The sequence below is a fragment of the Felis catus genome, chromosome A3, assembly GCF_018350175.1.
Source record: "Felis catus isolate Fca126 chromosome A3, F.catus_Fca126_mat1.0, whole genome shotgun sequence".
In the NCBI taxonomy this organism is placed as follows: domain Eukaryota; kingdom Metazoa; phylum Chordata; class Mammalia; order Carnivora; family Felidae; genus Felis; species Felis catus.
The window spans coordinates 90,629,445-90,647,948 of NC_058370.1; the positions used below are offsets into that span (position 1 = coordinate 90,629,445).

The 18,504-nt window shown below is 53.5% G+C and overlaps 2 protein-coding genes across 5 annotated transcripts; one reads left to right on the top strand and one right to left on the bottom strand.

The window, feature by feature from the left end:
* The first annotated feature begins 43 nt into the window (after positions 1-43).
* Positions 44-8,250, top strand: TTC31 (tetratricopeptide repeat domain 31). 4 transcript variants are annotated; one of them, XM_045054440.1, is made up of 13 exons: positions 44-186; positions 344-432; positions 3,392-3,494; positions 3,615-3,853; positions 4,026-4,109; positions 4,836-4,892; positions 4,993-5,073; positions 5,187-5,381; positions 5,628-5,679; positions 5,769-5,859; positions 5,948-6,089; positions 6,305-6,406; positions 6,673-8,250. In XM_045054440.1, exons 1-13 carry the CDS (start codon positions 147-149, stop codon positions 6,964-6,966), a joined length of 1,569 nt encoding a protein of 522 aa, XP_044910375.1. In that variant the 5' UTR covers positions 44-146; the 3' UTR covers positions 6,967-8,250. The 4 variants fall into 4 exon arrangements, with proteins under 4 accessions (XP_044910375.1, XP_044910377.1, XP_044910378.1 ...); XM_045054442.1 differs by having other exon boundaries at positions 6,676-8,250; XM_045054444.1 differs by lacking the exon at positions 3,392-3,494 and having other exon boundaries at positions 132-186.
* A 3,384-nt stretch (positions 8,251-11,634) lies between these two features.
* LBX2 (ladybird homeobox 2) lies at positions 11,635-15,562 on the bottom strand. The gene is made up of 2 exons (XM_003984148.5): positions 13,460-15,562; positions 11,635-12,197 (listed from the first exon to the last, which is right to left on the bottom strand). Exons 1-2 carry the CDS (start codon positions 13,956-13,958, stop codon positions 11,821-11,823), a joined length of 876 nt encoding a protein of 291 aa, XP_003984197.3. The 5' UTR covers positions 13,959-15,562; the 3' UTR covers positions 11,635-11,820.
* Positions 15,563-18,504: the final 2,942 nt, after the last annotated feature.

Below are 18,504 nucleotides of genomic sequence, written 5' to 3' on the forward strand. Positions count from 1 at the left end.
GCCGGGACCGTCTTGGACTCTCTCGCGCTCCGTAATCGGAGGCTTCTGCCCGTAACAAAGATGGCAGTTTACTCTGTCCTACTCCGCCCTTCGACGGGTATCAAGTACCAGATCATCTTTCACTTTCGGGTTACTGTTGTTGAGAGATGGCGCCGATTCCGAAGACTGTGGGGCGGATAAAGCTAGGTAAGCAGGTGTGACAAGACAGGAGAGGGTCCAGGAGGGTAGGGCAGCCCCACTTGGGTTTGTTTTCAGTAGGGTCTTGGGCTTCACGCGGTGGGCGTAGGGCTCCGGCCCATCCAACCTGAACGCCGTGACGCGCTGTTGCTTTCCTTTACCATAGACTGTCCTCTGCGGTCTGGCTGTCCGCTGGAGGTCGCTGCTGTCCCCAAACTCTGCAAGGAATTCGGTCCTGAAGACTACGGCGCAGAGGTAAAAGGGACTCCTAGCTCTTCCTCGTCCGGTTTATCTTGGTCACGCCTCTTTCCAACCAGCTGTGCTGAGCCCCGCCTATGCTGGGCGACGCCCTGGGCTCTGAGGGCTCCGTGGAGCCTGGAGGAGCGCGTGGCAAATGGAGGGCGTGGGGCCCCGGGAACCACGCTGCCTAGATAAGTGCTGGACGTGGGCGGGATTGAGTTGACAACGGTTTCTGAGTTGAGGATTTGGGAAGTGGGTGGTAGTTCCTTAGAATAAGATATTACGAAGGGAGGGAGGAGTGTGAGCAAAGACGCCGAGGCAAGGAAAAGTTTAGAGGACTTCACCGAAGTGAGACTTGAGTGGTTTGGTTGGAACCGTAAGAAATGCAGTGGGAAAGAAGGAAGAGAGAGGCTTGAAAGGCTTTGTCTGGCACAGGGGCTTTGGTGTCCTCAAGTAGGTGATAGGGTTATTGAGGGAAGGACAGGATCAGATTTAGGAGCCCTGAGAATCTGTGTCTCCAGTTGCTTCCTGGGGCTCTCCAAAACCTCAAACTCAACAAGTGTAGAAGTTAACTCATCATCTTTGCAAATTGGTTCCTTTTCCTCTAATCTTAATTTTGGTTAGCAACACGAACTGACATCCAGTTGCTTAAAGCATAAATCTGAGAATCATTGTACATAATCCTCCCTTTCCTTTACCTCACACATGAAATCACTAAAATCCACTTTGGAAGTGTCTCTTGACTCAAGCGCATCGTTTCCATTCCTGCTCCTACTGCCATGGCCTTAGTTCAAGAACTCATTCTCTATGGCCTGTGGCCTGCTAACTAAACATTCCACCCCTAGACTCATCTTCCCCAGTGCTGTTTCACTTGAGCACTCCACTCCCATCACTGACAAGATGAAGTCCAAACTCACTGGGTCACAAAGGTTCTTCAGACCCAGCTCCTGACTGCATCTCTATTAGAATAGTCTCCTCATCAGTCTCTCTGCTTTTGCTCATTCAGCACACATATTGAACACCAGCTATATACCAGGCACTGTTGTAGGCACTGGAAAGACAGCAGTAAACTAAACAGACAAAATTCCTTTTTTTCAATGAATTAGAAGCATCTAGTGGAGGCAACCAATCAACAAATAAACAATATAGTATGCCAAATATGAAAAGTGCAAAGAAAAATAAAGCAAGAAGGACAGGGGGTGCTGAGTGGAGTTGAGAGCTTCTCTTTTTAAAGGAAGTGGTCAGAGAAGGCCTCCTGGAAAAGGTTTAAGAAGAGATCTGAAGGGGTGAGCCATTCACTGGGGAAAGAGCATTCCAGGGAGAGGAAGTAACAAGTACAAAAGCCTGAGATGAGAGCACACTTGGTGTGTTGTAGGAACTTCAGAGGAGACCACTGGCCACTGTAGGCTGGGGTAGGACAAGAAGGTAGGAGATGATTCATGGAGGACTGAGTTGCTAGATTGTGTTCAGCAATGTGAATTAAGAGAGTAGCATAGACTGTGCTTTGGGGAGAAATAGAAGATCAAGGTAATCATTTTTTGTTTTTAAAGATGGCTAGAGTGGGCCAGTTAGAAGTTAAAACAAACCCACCAGGCAATTGAGTTTGAAAATAAAATAAGTATTGCTAAAAGTGCACAGCAGCATAAATGAAGATGCTGTGAAGTCAGGACAATCTTCTGATGGAAACCCTGGCTCTAAAACTGCTTAGAAAGTTGACTATACCTCAGTGATCTGAAGTCCTTCCTATGCATTAGTTTAGCACATTGGAGTTTCATGTAACTTCTAAGTTTCTCAGTCAGTGGGCCACCACCTAGTCAGGGGTGTGCTCTGTTTAGGCCTGATTAGGCCACACAGGAACAAGATGACTCCTGTTCTCCCCTAAAGCTGACAGTAACTGGGGAAATGATTCTCATAAGAACCCCAGAACATAACGGACCAGGTCTTGAAGAGTCTTCTCTCATCTTGTGAATGATGAAGCCAAGGTTCAGAGAGGTTATATGACTTGTTCACAATCAAACAACCAGGCAGTGCAGAGCCAGAACTAAGATGCAAGCAGTTTCATTTCACGACAGTGTTCTTTCCAGTTCCATGCTTCTTGCCAATTGAGAGAGCAATAAAAAGCAGTGAATAATAAGGTTCTAAATTGTATAACACAGAGCATGTGAGTATAGCTTCGTTGAGTGAAGGCAGAGATTATTGGAGATGAAGAGGTCTGGGAAGGCTTTGAGGGCAGATGGAATGTGAACTGGGCCTTGAAGGTGAGACAAGATGTGATGAGAAGCTCACAGCCAGGATCGGGGGACAGTTGGGAGGAAGATCCTGGAAGGGATCTGATAGTAGAGGGATGAAAGCAGCCAAGCAGTGGAGAATTACAGAGAAGATTGGGAAGGTCAGCCAGGGAGTGTTGCAGAAGGCTCCGAATCTCAGGCTGAGGAGCTAGACTCAGTCCTGCCTATGGCCTTGACAGTGGGGAATTACTGGAAGTTAGTTGCTGGGTAGGGAAGCAACTGCTGAGAGCTTGGTTTGAGGGGAAGCAAATGAAGTGCAGGGGAGAGGCCAGCCAGGAACTGCTGCTCTCATTCAGGCATGCGGTAGCTCCTGAGTAGGTTATATGGGGTTGCTCATATTCAGGGATTTGACAAGGGACATGGCTGGAAGAGCAGGTAGGAGGGTTCCGTTTCTGGGGCCTCAGTGTGGCTGATGTGGTGGCAGGTCAAGGGGAGGAGATCTTGTATGATGGAGAAGGCTGGACTGAAAGGCCTCACAGAACCCTTGGGAAGCAGGAGAGTAGTGATACCAGGAAAACCAGAGCAGTGTGTCTTAAGGTGCTGAGTGGGGAGAGGTCAGCCAATAAGGTTCTCCAGGCTGGGCGGCTGGTTTGTGGTGGCCACGGTGGAGGGGTCAGCCCAGCCAAGTCCCTCGTTCTCTCCTAGAGCTCCCCCCAATACCAGCCTCCCTCCCCTCCCCCTCCCAGGACATAGTGGATTTTCTTCGACGGCTTGTGGAGAGTGATCCCCAGGGCCTGCACCGGATCCATGTGGATGGGAGCAGCGGGCGGCTGCAGCTGTGGCACCATGGTGGGGCGTGCAGGGGCCGGGCCCAGGGATCGAGGCTGGTACCCTGGGGAGGGCTGGCCCTCAGATACTCCGCTCTCTCATGTTCCTTTTTCTTTCCCTTTTCCTTATCCCTCCTGACAGATTACCTCCTGGACCATTTCTGTGATGAGGCTAAAACACCTGGACAGAGTGACAGAGACAAAGGGGCCGAGGGACTGGGCACCTACTGTGGTCTCCGAAAGTCCTTCCTGTATCCTCCCCAAGGGTTTGAGCCCTGTGAGCCCTGCCCTCATAGCCCCTCTGCCTCTGCATCTGCCTCCGGTGGCTCAGACAGCCTACTTGAGGTGGCCATGCCCCAGAAGCTCCTGCTGACTGAAGAGGTGAGACGGTCAACAAGGGGCTTCACCTCCCCCAGGGCTCCTCCAACTGCCATATTCCCATATATGTATTTTCCCCTAATCTGGACCTTTCAAGGTCCTTCCATACTGCTGGCCTCCCTTTGGTTTTCTTGTTCTCTTTCTCTTTTCCCGTCACCTGCCTTTCCTTCTCCAGGAAGCCAACCACCTGGCTGAGGAGCTGGTGGCTGAGGAGGAGCGCCTGAAACAGAAAGCAGAGAAGAAACGACTCAAGAAGAAGGTGGCTGGAAGGCAGAAGGAGTGGGAACCTGGAGGGATTTGGAAGAAGGAAAGAGGGAAGCTTTGTGAGAACAGGAAAGAACCCAAGGTGGTCTGTAGTAGACCCTCTTGCCAGAGGGGGGCCAAGGAGCTCAGAGCCCAGAGGTGGAAGGTCTCGTGGAAGCCCTATGATGTGGTGGTTCTGGAGTCACACTGTACCGGCTGGGTTGGAATCTGCCTCTTTCTTACAGTGAGACCTCTGCCTGGTGACTCTCGTGTCTACTTGCTCACTTGTAAAATGAGGATGACACAAAACCTACCTCCTGGAGTTGTAGGGATTAGATGAGAGTGTATGCAAAGCTCTTAACCCAGTACATGTCATATAATCTATTGTACACGTGAAGAATTGGTTTCAAGATACAATTGGTTCAAGATACAAATTGCGCGCGTGTGTATTTACATAGAAGGTTCAGGGGCACCTGGGTGGCTCAGTGGGTTAAGTGTCTGACTTCAGCTCAGGTCATGATCTCACTGTTCATGAGTTCAAGCCCCGCATCCAGCTGTGTGCTAACAGCTCAGAGCCTGGAGCCTGCTTCGTATTCTGTGTCTCCCTCTCTCTCTGCCCCTTCCCTGCTCATGCTCTGTCTCTCTCTCTCTCTCAAAAATAAAATAGAAATTTTAAAAATTAAAAAAAAACATAGAATTTTCAAATAATACATCATCAGCATCATCATCATTATCATTGCAGCGTCAAAAGGATCGCAGGCGACAGGAACGCTTGGAGCAGGAGGGTGGGGAGCCCAAGGTGAGTGTCTATAGGCAGGTATGAGGAGCACTCAGTGCTAGGAGGGTGGGAGCTGAAAAGGCAGGCAGCTCAGGGTGATCCCTGTCTTCCTTCCCTCCAGCTCAAGGCCACCCCAGATAGAGATGGGAGCCCTCCATCTAGCCCTGGGAACCCTGCTCAGGGACAGTGTGGTGAGGAAGAGGTGAGACCCCCCTTTCTTCCCTTCTTGGTCTCTGCCCACCCCCACCTATCCCTCCACCTACTCCAGGACATACTTCATCCCCATCCCCTCCTAACTCTCCTTTCTGCTCACAGGACTTACTGGATCTATCTAGCACTTTCGTGTCTCTGGCTTTGCGCAAGGTTGGGGATTGGCCCCCCAGTGCCCGCAGAGACAAGGGACTGAGCCAGGAGCCCCGAGGCAAAAGTCTGGGCCCCCAAGAGAAGATGGGCCAGAAGGAAGGGAGCTCTCCAATAGAAGAAAGGCCCAGGCAGACCCCTAAGGCAGAGGTGAGGTGACCAGTAGAAGGACTTCTCTGGCTCTAGAATCAAGAGACCTGGGGTCCAGCTCCATCACGGACACCCTGACCCTAGTTTCCTCTGCAGGAAGGTAGGGCTGATACCATCTTGCAGAACTGTCATAAAAATTACATAAATTGGGTGATGCTGACTGCAATATTTATTGTTTGAACAAAGGAGAAAGATTTGGGGAGGCTGAGGTCTCGAGTCCCACTTGACTTTGCTCCCCATCCTTAGGCATCTCCAGGACTACCGGCAGCTGCCTTACAGCAGAGCCAGGAGCTGGCAAGTGAGATTATCTCTCTCCTTCTTTTCCTCCTCACCCTCCCCTCTCTGGGTTAGCCCCATCTGAACCTTCCTGCCTTCTCTTCTCCCCAGAGCTGGGTACCAGCTTGGCCCAAAATGGTTTCTACCACAAGGCTGTGTTTCTTTTTACCGAGGCCTTGAAGCTCAACCCTCGGGATCATCGGTGAGTAGGGGCTTAGCCTCTGTGCTCGGAGGTCAGGACAAGGCAAAGTGTTGAGGATCCAGACTTTTGGCCACTTTGTCTTTATCAGGTTATTTGGAAACCGCTCTTTCTGCCATGAACGGCTGGGTCAACCAATGTGGGCCCTGGCTGATGCCCAGGTGGCCCTTACTCTGCAACCTGGCTGGCCCCGAGGCCTCTTCCGCCTGGGCAAGGCCTTGATGGGACTGCAGGTAATGGGTATGAGATTGGAAGCAAAGGAGGAATTTGGGTGGGATGGGGTGGGGATTGGGTCTACACTGCATTTTCTAGGAAAGCTCCTAGCACCACACTGTCACAGTCTTAGTGGTACAAGAGGCCTAGGCGAGTTTGAGAAAGGGGCAGTTTTAATTTCATTTACCCCCTTGATACCTAAGCTTTGCTCTTTCTAATCCCTCTGGGACCAAAGCGTTTTGAAGAGGCAGCTGCTGTGTTCCAGGAGACTCTGAGAGGCGGCTCCCAGCCTGACGCAGCCCGGGAGCTCCACTCTTGCCTTCTGCACCTCGCCCTGGTAAGGGAACCTGCCCACTGTCATGCTGAGGGGGCAGCAGGAGAAATGGCTGGCATTTCCACAGTGGGCCCTGCTCCCTTCTGCCTCAGACAGATAGTGGGGGCAGGAATGGGCGGGAATGGGCGGGAATGACCTCTCCTTTGCCCAAGAGTCTCAACTCCTCCAACTGCTAGAAGATTCCCTGGGGTTTGCATTTGGGAAGTCCCTTAACACTGAAGTCCACTGAAAAGGAGTATCTACAGGTGCCCCTTCCTTTCCCTTCTCAGCAGAACCAGCGAGGAGGAATCCGGGTGCCACATCTGACAACTGGGTTCCCGCAACCATTTTCCCATGCTGAGCTGGGCACCACAAGCCTCCCGTCTGTCAGTCGCCCTCCAAGCACCGCTCCAAGAGCTCCTGGCCTTCTGTCTCTACCCTTGCGTTTTCCCCCATGTCATCTGAGCCACCCCAACTGGACCCTGCCCCAAATTCAGACTAGAAGACCGCACCCTCTCCAGGACCCCTCAAAGGGCTCTGGTGTGCTAGGACTTGGGCCCCAGCATCTACCTCGGGCCAGATGACAGAGGACCTGTCCCTCATAGGACAAGGCCATGTGTGTATCCCACAGTTCACTGCATATTTTGAGACCTTGTACTCTAAAACCATAATTAAAGACACCCCTGGTTGTCATTCCTTTTGCCACAGAGACCGGATGACAGAAAGGAGCCCCATGACCACTGAAACAACCTTTCTTTGGTTTTAAAGCAGATGGCTTCCTCTGGGAGCAGTAAGGAAAAATAAAACCCACCAAGGCTAAGGAGGGAACTGTACAAAAGTTAGGTTTTCAGACTATGACAGACCCCACAGGGAGCATATGGGGCTTGCTCTGCTTCTCGGCCCCGAGGGACTCATTCACCAACCAGAGCTCTATGCTCAGGAACAGGGCCACAATGATGAATGAGGCCTGAGTCCCACCCTTCACCTTGATAGAGGCTCACATCTTCCTGAGTCCAGCTCTTACCCTGTTTCTTCTAGCCCCAGCCACTCATGCCTTGTTTTCTGTCATTTGGTGCACATTCTGACCTCTCCTTTGCCCAATAGTCTCAACTCCTCCAACTGCTAGAAGATTCACTGGGGTTTGCATTTGGGAAGTCCCTCACCAGCTCCTGCTTGGAGTTGGCAGGGTTCATAACATCACATCTTCGCACTGCTGACTGTCCTGCTGATGGGGCGTCAGCAAGCACCCAGGGAGCTGCTACCTTGGCCATGCTCTTTTTCTGTTCCAGCACTGGGTATTGGAATGAGCCTTTCCCCATGTGAATTTATGCAGTTTTCCCGCCAAGAGTTACTGCCCCCCCAAAGAAGGCCATAATTCCCTACTTCTTGTGTAAGAATCAAGGTCTTTTGGTTCTCTAAGATCCTGGCAGCTGCCCCTGGCTGCTTCCTCCCTAGCCTTGCCTGGGACTCTCAGCTCACTGAAATATGGATCTGTGGGGGACTTTTAAGCCTTCCAGAATGCCTTGCCTGGGAGAACCATTTGCCAGGATAAATGATTCTTGCTGCCTTATGGTCTTGCTCAACAACATTCACACCTGTATAGGAGGTGTTGAAACACACCTCCTTTCTACAGGGCTTTCCCGAATTCTTTTTGTTTATTGAGCAGGCTCCTTGAATACATCAGAATGAAGTCTGCCATTGCTAGCTGGGTCACCTTGGGTCATCTGCCTCAGTTCCCTCATCTGTAAAATGGGGGCAGTCCCTACCCCACAGGGCTTTTGTGAGGAGTGGAAGTAAAAGTGTGAGAAAATACCTACAAAGTGCCTGCTACATAAAGGGTGTTAAATAAACTGATTTTTTATCTGCAACTGTCCTACATAATCATGATTCCCATAGTGGGAAGAGATGAGTATGACTACACTGCTGCTTATTTCACAAAATACAGAGTTCCTGGGACTGTGGTTCTCCCAAGTGTAGTCCCTGAACCAGCAGGGACTTGTTGCAAATATACATTCTCAGGCCCCACCCTATACCTTTTCAATCAGAAAGTGCAACAGCAGGGCTCAGCAATTTGTATTTCATTAAGCCCTCCAGGTGATCGACCCTCATGCCCAAGCACTATTCTTTTTTTTTTTTTTAATTTTTTTTTAACATTTATTTATTTTTGAGACAGAGAGAGAGCATGAACAGGGGAGGGTCAGAGAAGGAGGGAGACACAGAATCTGAAACAGGCTCCAGGCTCTGAGCTGTCAGCACAGAGCCCGACACGGGGCTTGAACTCACGGACCACGAGATCATGACCTGAGCCGAAGTCGGCCGCTTAACCAACTGAGCCACCCAGGCGCCCCAACCCAAGCACTATTCTAGCACCTGGCAGGGGAGATACCATCCAGAGGCCATTTTGGTGGGAGAGATTTCAGTTTTGTTCATCCAAGGCTTGATTATGAGAGGTGGAAGCACTGGGCTAGAATTTTTTTTTTAATTTTTGTTTTCAACGTTTATTTATTTTTGGGACAGAGAGAGACAGAGCATGAACGGGGGAGGGGCAGAGAGAGAGGGAGACACAGAATCGGAAACAGGCTCCAGGCTCTGAGCCATCAGCACTGGGCTAGAATTTAAGAGGACACAAGTGGAGGGGGATCACGGCTCAGAGCCAATTAACTTGACACAATCATACTTCCTAACAAGAATTACTTGCTCTGAGAATTCTTTGCTCGTGCCTAGTTGGGGAGAAGTGGTTGTGTTTGCTTGAAAGGGGATTCTATTATGGTGACTTCATAAGAGGCCTGCTCATCTGGCTTTGTTCAGGGCAGCAGAGGGGTACTTCTCTGCTTTGGGGATTCCTCTAGGGTTCCTCAAAGAATGGGCAGCCACCATTGCTGTGTGGTATCTGCTTTCAGGCTGATTTGGCTCCTTGCTCTTCCAGCCTCTCGAAGAACTATCCCCTCCCCAGTATCTCTTGACCTATCCTGGACTTGAACCTTCTCTAAGAGCCACAGGACTCCTGACACCTTATCCCCATTTTGCCCCACACTCACCCTGCTAACTGGTAGGGTTCCAACACAGCAGTCTGAGTTCTGAGTCCCTGGGGTTGGAAAGCACAGTGACCAACCATCCCGGTTTTCCTGGGACTGAAGGATTTCCTGGAGTATGGGACTTTCAGTGTTAAAACTGGGAAAGTCCTGGGCAAATGGGAATGAGTTGGTCACTCTAAAGTCTCCAAAGAGGCAGCCTTAGAAAGGGGATGAAGGCCCTGAACAGGAACCAGGGAAGTTATGCGTGTGTGTTGCACATGTGTATTGAAAGGGCAACACAAGTGCAAAGAACACTTTTTGTACGTAATGGCTGACAAGTTCTTAGCTCCACACCAGTAGTCATTATTTCTGCCCATGATGCCATTTTTCTTCCAGTTACCCAGGTTTGTGAGGCTGTCACAGATTCATGCAATCTTCGGTCATTGGGATAATCAAACAGATTCCTTTTTCATTACAGCTCCCCCCGCCACCACCACGTCTGGCCCCGAATTCTCTCGGCTCTTACCTTCTGCAGTGGCCAGAGATACGCTCCTTCTTCAGGTCCCTGCCAGTTACTGGTCCGCCCTACACTTGCAGCCAGATTAGCCTGCTCTAACATTGCTGTCACGTCTCTCCTCTCTAAAACCTTCAAGGACTATGCTTTATCTATAGTAGAATCCCAAAGTTGCTACCTTTGGCCCTTTCTCCCCTGCTTTCTTTGTAAACCATTTTCTTCTTTCAGTCACAGTTATGGGGACAGAACATGCAGTGGTCAAAAGCATGAGCCCCTGAGTCAGACAAACAAGCAGGTTAGTGCCAGCCCTACCACTTACAAACTCCATGACATTACTACATCTTCTTGGGCTTCTGTGATTCAGTCTCCTTACACTTAAAGTGAAATTAAAATCTGGGGCACCTGCGTGGCTCAGCTGGTTAAGCATCTGACTCCAGCTCAGGTCAGGATCTTATGGCTCGTGAGTTCAAGTCCCACGAGTCCCACGTGGGCCTCTGTGCTGACAGCTCAGAGTCTGGATCCTGCTTCAGATTCTGGGTCTCCCTCTCTCTCTGCCCCTCCCCTGTTCATACTCTGTCCCTCTCTCGAAAATAAATATTAAAAAAAAATTTAATGAAATTAAAATTTCATTATCTTCTGGGATTACTGTAAGATTAATCCATGCACATCACTTGAATTATGTTCAGTAAGTGGTAGTTATTGTCCAACAGTGCCAGGTTCCCTTCTGCCTTCCAGCATTGTTCAGTCTCCCTGAAATATTCTCTTCTGGGACCTCCACTTGCAACCGAGGCCCTAGCTGACTCCCCTTAAATCCTGGATGGATCATTCTCAGAACATTCTTGAGAATGAGTTGTGGCATCTGGGCAGAAGCATGGAAGGCCTGAGGAGGGAGGAAGGACAGACACGGAGAGAGGGGAGCCAGGAAAGAACCTAAGCATGGTCTTCTGAAGATCTGAAGTGATGGCCCTGCATAGGCATAGGCCTCTTACCTTCTCATCATATTGCCAGAGGGTGATTAATTACCAGTGGAATAAATTAATTTCAGAAATGTCTGCTGGTGGGGGTAGGCTATTGACTCCACCCGCCAAGGTCCCCATGCAGCTACTCCAGCCTCCACCTCCGTGGCCAGACTCAGCCTCCCCACCCTCCTGCCAAGGCCACTGTCCTGGGGGGAACATTTCCTGCCCAAGTGTGGGGCAGAGGTCCCAGAAGTAGGGTTGTGCCCCTTCTCCCCACCGCTTTCACTTAGCTTGTGTTCCAGCATGGGGTTCTTTCAGCAGAAGTGAGAGAATGGTCGGAAGCCCATTAACAAATGACCTCAGGGTGGGGAAAGGGTAGGATCAGGCACAACTTTGTCACTTTGGAGCAGCCCAGAGGTTAGCTGCAAGGTCTTGGAGGAGGCGGGTCAAAGGCCTGCTGGAGTCCAGCGACTAAAGGCAGTCAGTAGGGGTAGGTCGCCGCAGCTACGTGTCCCATCTTCCTCCCCTCAGCTCGAAGTCTCCAGAGTGCCGTCCGGCTGACATGCACTGGCTCTGAAGGCTGGCACGATACCTAGGTCCAAATCCTGACCTAGTGCTTCTTGCTTTGTGAAACGGGTATAATTATATCACCGAATAGACTTGCTATGAGGTTTGAAGGAGACATCGCGTTTAAAGCGCTCAGCCAAGCGCGGAATCTGCACAACAATCGGCAGATTTTGCTCTTACTGCTCTGGGGCGCCAAGATTGAGGCGTCGAGCGACTGAGTCTCCATTTTATTCTCAACAATTGGGAAAAGCGAGTGAGTGGACTGTGAGCCAGAGGAGGCCAGATCCACACCCTCCCTCCACCCTAGTACCCAGACAGGGCGCGGAGCACGGAGGCAAGGAGTCGGGGATCCAGGTGCCCAGGGCGGCGGCGGCTTTGCCTTCATTAGTCCACCTTTATCTCCTCTTCTGACAGGTGGGGCCCGGAGTCAGGCCGGCCAGGGACGGGGCGTGGGGTGCCGTCAGGCAGCGAGAGGCGGCACTGAACTTCGGGGGACAGCGTGCGCAACGAGGCCACGTCGGCGCGCATCTCCTCCACGTCGCGCTTGAGCTTGGCTCGCCGGTTCTGGAACCACGTGACAACCTGTGCGTTGGCCAAGCCGAGCCTCGCCGCCAGCCGGTCGCGCTCGGAAGGCGCCAGGTACTTCTGGAAGACGAAGCGTCGCTCCAGCTCCAGCACCTGCTGCGCAGTGAACGCCGTGCGTGACTTTCGCCGTCTGCGGCCAGCCTGGCCAGGGCCCAGAGCACTCGGGGCGGCGCGGCCTGCGGGGATACGGCGGGGGTCAGTCTTAGCCAGCAGGAATCAGGCATCCGCTCAAAGGAGAAGCTGTGGGGGGGCTCAAGCCGGGGTGGGGGAGGCGGAGCGAGAAGGCGGACAGGAGCCTGAACCGTGGTCCCTTACCAAACGGGGGTTCAGGCCGAATTGGGAGTGGGGGGGGGGCATAAAGTGGAACGGGCCACTTGGGTATGGGAAGCAGCAGGCTGAGGGCATCTTGAGGAGGTGAGGGAGTAGGAAGAGGGCGGGACTGGCCAAAGGAGACTTGGCAGGGCGTCAGGCAATCTGGGGAGGGATCTTTGAGGCCCTCCGGAGCCCCGGGATAAGTGGGCTTGTAGGTTGGGGCCGGCACCCGAGGCGGGGCGACCATGGTCAAAATAGGACAGCTAGGCGCCTGGGTGGCTAAGTCGGTTGAGCATCCGACTTCAGCTCAGGTCATGATCTCATGGTCCATGAGTTCGAGCCCCGTGTCAGGCTCTGTGCTGACAGCTCAAAGCCCGGAGCCTGCCTCCGATTCTGTGTCTCCTTCTCTCTCTGCCCCTCCCCTGCTCACACTCTGTCTCTCTCAAAAAATAAACATTAAAAAAATAATAGGGACAGCCCAGGGCAGCCCTGTGTGATGAATGTAATACGACTCTGATCATGCCCTTCTAAAGACTCTCAGGTTATGATGAGCACTCTTGTTTTACGCTTTTTTAGTGACAAGGGAACCTCCTCCTCGAGCCCAAAAGGAGGTAGTGGGGGTTCAAAGTGTAAGGAGAGGCGAAGTCCGTAATCCCCGACCCTTGCCGCCCCAAAGACCTTCTGTTCCTGTCCCCTTTCCTGAAGAGAACGGCGTGGAGCGGAGCTAGGTCACCCGGAGAGACCGAGCCTCGCCTCCCAGCACTTTGTGCACCGCCCATGCCCCAGCTCACTGTTCACAGCCTCGGGCTCAGGCCTTTTGTCTCCATCTCGCCGGCCTTTCGGTGTCGCGATTGCCCCGCCTACAGCGAACGGACCAACGGGTCACTCAGTTCTCGACAGATTGGCCCTCCCCCTCGGCGCTGGCGGCCTCCAAGGAGCGGCCGCGGAGCCTGGGAACTAACGGAGGGTAGGTGAGGATTGGGATATGGAAGTCCCAGCACGTGGGCTGAGGACAGAGGGCAGATTAGGGTGGGGGCCATTGTGAACGAAGGGTCGAGACCGGGACCTGAAGGAGAGAGATGGGGAGAAGGCCAAGTCAAAGTGCGCGACCTTGCCTGCGCTATACCTTCAGAGGGCTCCGGAGCGTGCCAGTCAAATCCGCGGAAAGTTTTACTAGTCAGCTCCTCCAGCGCGCACAGAGGCGACGTGGGACCAGGACTCGACTCTGGAAGCTGGGACGTAGAGGGTCCTCGGGGGATCAGGCGCGGGCCTAGGATGTCGGCGATGCTGAATAATGTCCGGGGTGTCCGGGGGTCTGGTCCCGAGTTCATGGCCGACGGGGCTGTGGCGGTCCCGCCGCCGGCTGCGCTGGGCGCAGCAGCTGCCTGGGCCCCAGACCGCGGCTCCCGATCTGGGCCCCCAGCTTCGGACCCGCCCCCCGCGCTGGGCCCAAGCCCCTTGTGCCCCTCCTCCTGCGCCCCCAACCCCCATCCCGGGGCCGCGGTGGGTCTGGAGCTGGTAGATGTCCCCGCAGCTGTATTTCTAACAGGGTGGGGAGGCGCGGAGAGCAGACCAGGAACAACCTGCCATACCCGGCCGCCGAGCTGCTCCGCGTGGCAGGGCATGGCCCCGTACACGCTCTGACTGGACGCTTCCTGGACGGCCCGCAGATTCTGTGTACTATCGACTCCCCGCCTAGCCGCTGCCCTGGCTCATAAAGTAGTCGGCAATAAATTGCTTCCCCTTGCCCCAACGGATGGGATTTGCAGAATTCCGAGGAGGGAGATCAGACCTGACCGTTCTAGGATCTCTGATCCCTCCTAAAAAGGATCTTGGTCTCCTGACCTAGCCCCCTCGTCCCCGCCCCACCCCTGCAGAACCCTCTTGAAGAGGTCCCGGCGGCTGGAAGTTATTAGAGTGGCGCGAGGGGCCTGGGGGAACTCAAGACTTGGAAGGACCTGGCCTGGCGGAATTTCTGCAACCGGGAATAATGGGGATGCGATGCGGAAGCAAAAGCAGGTGAGTGGATCCACCAGCTCTCTGGCTGGACCCGGGCTTGGAGGCCCTGAGAAAGTCAAAGCACATGGAGAAGTGGAATAGACCGGGGCCTCGGGAAAGAAGACACAGCAAATCCGGAGCTATCGCTACTGCCCCCACCCAGGGGTCTTGGCCAGGGAAGACTGGCCTCCGCCGAGGCCTATCAGTCGATCTGTCTTTGCCTCCATATTAAGCTCCTGTGGTTCAAACAGGGATTCCCAGCCTCCAAAGCCCAGAAACCACCCTGTAGAGCAGCAATGGAAAGGGCCACTGGTCACTCCCCATAGAAAAGTGACTTGCAGATCAGACTTCATGGACCCAACCAGATCCTGGGACAGAAACCCCTGCCAGCTCAGGGACAAACCCTAAGGTCTGGGATATTCATTCCTATTTTATTTGTGTCCTTTCTTTCTTTTCTCCCACACCTATTCCGGTCCTGGGCTCACACCTGAGTGAGCGCCCTACAGCTGTCCTTTGTAGGAAGAAGGCAGCTCTGGAACAGTGGTTGCTCCACCAGTGGAGGCCCAACAAGGCAAGGGGATTCACAGCCCAGAGGCAGAGAAGCCCCACCACTCCTGAGGAGCTCACCATTCCTGAGGAACTTGCTTCTATGGGATTCTTCAAGTTTCTTCCCACAGTGCCAAGAAGTCCCTCCTGGGGTGTCCATTATGTCACCTTCTCTGTAGACCTCTGCACCTCCCACCATTTGTGCGAAGATCCTCTGTGCCTATTCTCTGGGGCAAGTGGAGCCTGCCATTGAGGTGCCCTAAACAGAGCTTGAGAGACCTAAGTTCCCTGGGCCAAAGATAATGGGGGTGAGGAACCCTCACCTGGCCGGAGGCACTAACCTGGCCTCCCAAAGATGGAGAAACACAGGGTCTTCTTGGTAATGAGTTCCCTCCAGTGACCCCTCCCATCCCCCAGACACACACAGACACTTGCATAGTACCCTCATGGCAGCCTGAGCAACACAGCCCAATGGCCCACTGATTGGTCTAAGAACAGAGCTAGGCCACAGCAGAACACTGAGATGCCTCAGGATCTTGTTAATTGGTTATTAATGGTAGGAGGCGGAGGGAGGCCAAGAGAGAACCTCATGGCTGGAGGCCCCAGTCCTCTGAACCATGCTGGTGGTTTGACTTAATCTGCCTTTATTTTTTTTATGTTTATTTATTTTTGAGAGACAGAGAGACAGACATGAAAAGGGGAGGGGCAGAGAGAGAGGGAGACACAGAATCCAAAGCAGGCTCCAGGCTCTGAGCTGTTAGCACAGAGCCTGACATGGGGCTCGAACTCACAAACTGTGAGATCATGACCTGAGCTGAAGTCTGACACTTAACTGAGCCACCCAGGTGCCCCAGACTTAATCTGCTTTTAAAGAGGGTCCCAGGAAGCTGCAGGAACTGCCTAGCTCATGTCCCATGCCTGTCACCAAACAGACACTACAACCCTCCTCTGTGTAGCTTTTATGTCATCTCTTCCTCTGCTCTCAATTACTAGTATGTTTGTGAGGAGTGCCCTCTCTCCTGAAGGGCATTTGCCCTTTCTATCCCTCCCACCTATCTACCCCCCCCCCGCCCCTGCAAACTGCAACCAGGCTCAGGTAATGGGGTTCGATGACAGAGGGGTTGAGAGGTCCCCATTTGGGGGATGAAAGAGAAGGCGAGACTAGTAAAGGGAGGAGGCCGCTGACAGCAGAGCCCTAAGGCTGTCCCAGCGGCCAGGGACTAGTCCAGACAAGGGGGGGGCCACAGGAGGGGACTTCTCCAGCAATGCCTCTGGAACCTGAGCTGGGGAGAAACCCGATCCCCATGTTGGGGGGAGGGTAGGAGGAGGGTGAATGATTAATGAGGGAGATTAAGAGATTAAACTTGGGTTCTGGGCTGGATGGGAAGGGGGTGCTGCATCAGTTGTCTTGTAGCCTTCACCCCCCATATACCCTCCACCCCCAAGGCCCAACCCTTCCTGTCCTGGACCTTCACAGAGTGATCCACAGACAGGCACCTTTCCGCAGCCCCCCTCCAACCCCCCCCCCCCCCCCCCGTTCTGATAGTCTTCCTTTCTCAGCATTCTCCAGCAACCCCTCCTGTCTCCCACCTCCACGGATTCCCCTTATTGTCCTTTCAGACATTTGGGGTCCTCTGCTCCTCCTCCTTGTAGAGATCCCCACATTCCGACTTTCACTCCCTGGGGAAGGAGCCTCCATTCTCCTTTAAGGATGCTTTCTCACACCTCTGCACATCATCTCTTTTCAGATTTCCCTTTCCTCGCCGTCCCTACCTTATCTTTCATTCCGTGACACTGCACCTCTCACCCACATTGCCCATCTCAGCCTCCCATCTAGCGGGTTCCTTTACCCAGCCCTCCACCCCCCAGATTGTTGCCTCTCTTGGCACAATCTTAGTTGTTCAGTAAACAACCTTTAGTATCCGAATTTCCCTCTCCACGCACTCCTTTGAATCCTGTGATTGGGGATCCTCCGAACAACCCCCTCAGGGCAGTGGACAGATGAAGGCCGGTCTCGGAGAGGTGCCTGCCCACCCCTTTCCACCCTTAGGGAAGTCCGTTAGTGAGAGGGGGGTGGGCGTTGAGGGAGGAAACTCGCGGCCGAGGGGCGAGGGGCGGAGCGGCAGTCCGTCTCGCACACTTCAAGGGTTGTTTTCTCTTTCAGAAAACGTTGTTGAATGAACCGACTCAGACACTTCCACTTTAGTTTCGTTTCTTCTAGGGCCTTGCTTGGATCCGTGAGCCCTTTCTGGCCCTTTCCGCCGGCTCATAAAGAGCTCTGGGGGCGTGCGAGCCGAGCTGGGGGAGCGGCGGGACACACACACAACACACACACGCACACCGAGACCCCCTGCTCCATTACCAGTGAAGTACCTTTTCCCTCCTTTCCCGCCCACCCCGGGCCGGGGACAGACTGCCCGGGCTAAGAGGGACCTGTTCTCTCCTGTGCCAAGGGCGGGCACAAATCTCGATGCTCCCTTCCCCCAGGTGAGAGTGGACCGCGGAAACGGAAGCGGCAGGGGCAATGGCCGGCTGGGCCCTGCCCGTGAGTACTGATGCCCCCGCTCCCTCCCACCACCGGTAGCACAGCGAGGTCAAGGGCGCCCGGGAGTGGGCCGGCTGCGCGCTGGGACTGCCCTGCGGCCGCCTCTTTGAAGACAAGGAGCGCGTTCTGGGTCGCGCAGCCCAAGAGAACCCTGGGCTTGATTCTGCACCCCCACCCCTCACCCCGTGGCGCAGATCGTGACCTGAGGGGCACAGGGTCTGTGTGGCGCAGAGCCCGCAGCTGGCCTGCATCAGCCACCTCGGGAGACTCACCACAGCTGCCTCTGCCACCACCGCTGACAGACAAAAAGAAGGTTCTGCTGGGCCCCTGGCGAGGCCGCCACTGGGCCGCCATCCCAGATCCTGTCCTGAGCACCTTCTACTGCTCCTTGGCCTCAAACCATGCATGCCTTGTCAAAAGCCTCATCCTGAGGCTTGGTCCCTAAGTCAGCCTTATCTTCTGACTGGGCCTTTTTGACGCCAAGCTCCTGCGTCAAAAGCTCCCAAGCTACTCCCCAACTCCTCCTGCAGCCACTTAGGACCTGAAAAGTCCCCAGGAATGTTTCTACCTCCTTCCCCCCAAGTCCAAACCTCTCCCTGGTGAGTCATTCCTTGAAAATGCCCTTTCAGGGGTGGCTCAGTTGGTTTAGCCTCGACTCTTGATTTAGGCTCGGGCCGTGATCCCATAGTCGGTGAGATGAAGCCCCACTTGTGGCTCCTCGCTGTCAGCCCAGAGCCTGCTTGGGATTCTCTCTACCTCTCTCTGCCCCTCTTCCTGTTTTGCAAGCATGCTCTGTCTCTCAAAATAAACATTAAAAAAAAGAAAAGAAAATGCCCTTTCACCAACAAACTCTTTGAGAACAGCCTCAGTGTGGCTGCTTGAGTGGGCATGGAGTCCCCGGAAGAGACGGGGGGAGCCCTGAGATAGATATAATGAATCCCAAATCCCTAGATATATGTTGGTGTAGAGGCTGATGCAAAGGAATGGAAAACCCCGGGTCCTGGCAGAGAGAGGGTTTTCTGGAGGAAGTGACACTTGGACCTTGAAAAGACAGCTGAGAATGGGCATAGGGGGACAAGCAT

What these genes read in the sequence shown, in the direction of transcription:
- TTC31 (XM_045054440.1), top strand. Translation starts at nt 147, where the DNA reads ATGGCGCCGATTCCGAAGACTGTGGGGCGGATAAAGCTAG. An exon ending in GCTGCAGCTGTGGCACCATG is followed by an intron (nt 3,495 to 3,614) that starts GTGGGGCGTGCA and finishes CCCTCCTGACAG; the next exon opens with ATTACCTCCTGGACCATTTC. An exon ending in GGCAGACCCCTAAGGCAGAG is followed by an intron (nt 5,382 to 5,627) that starts GTGAGGTGACCA and finishes CCCCATCCTTAG; the next exon opens with GCATCTCCAGGACTACCGGC.
- LBX2 (XM_003984148.5), bottom strand. Translation starts at nt 13,958, where the DNA reads ATGCCCTGCCACGCGGAGCAGCTCGGCGGCCGGGTATGGCAGGTTGTT. An exon ending in CGCTCCGGAGCCCTCTGAAG is followed by an intron (nt 12,198 to 13,459) that starts GTATAGCGCAGG and finishes GTATCCCCGCAG; the next exon opens with GCCGCGCCGCCCCGAGTGCT.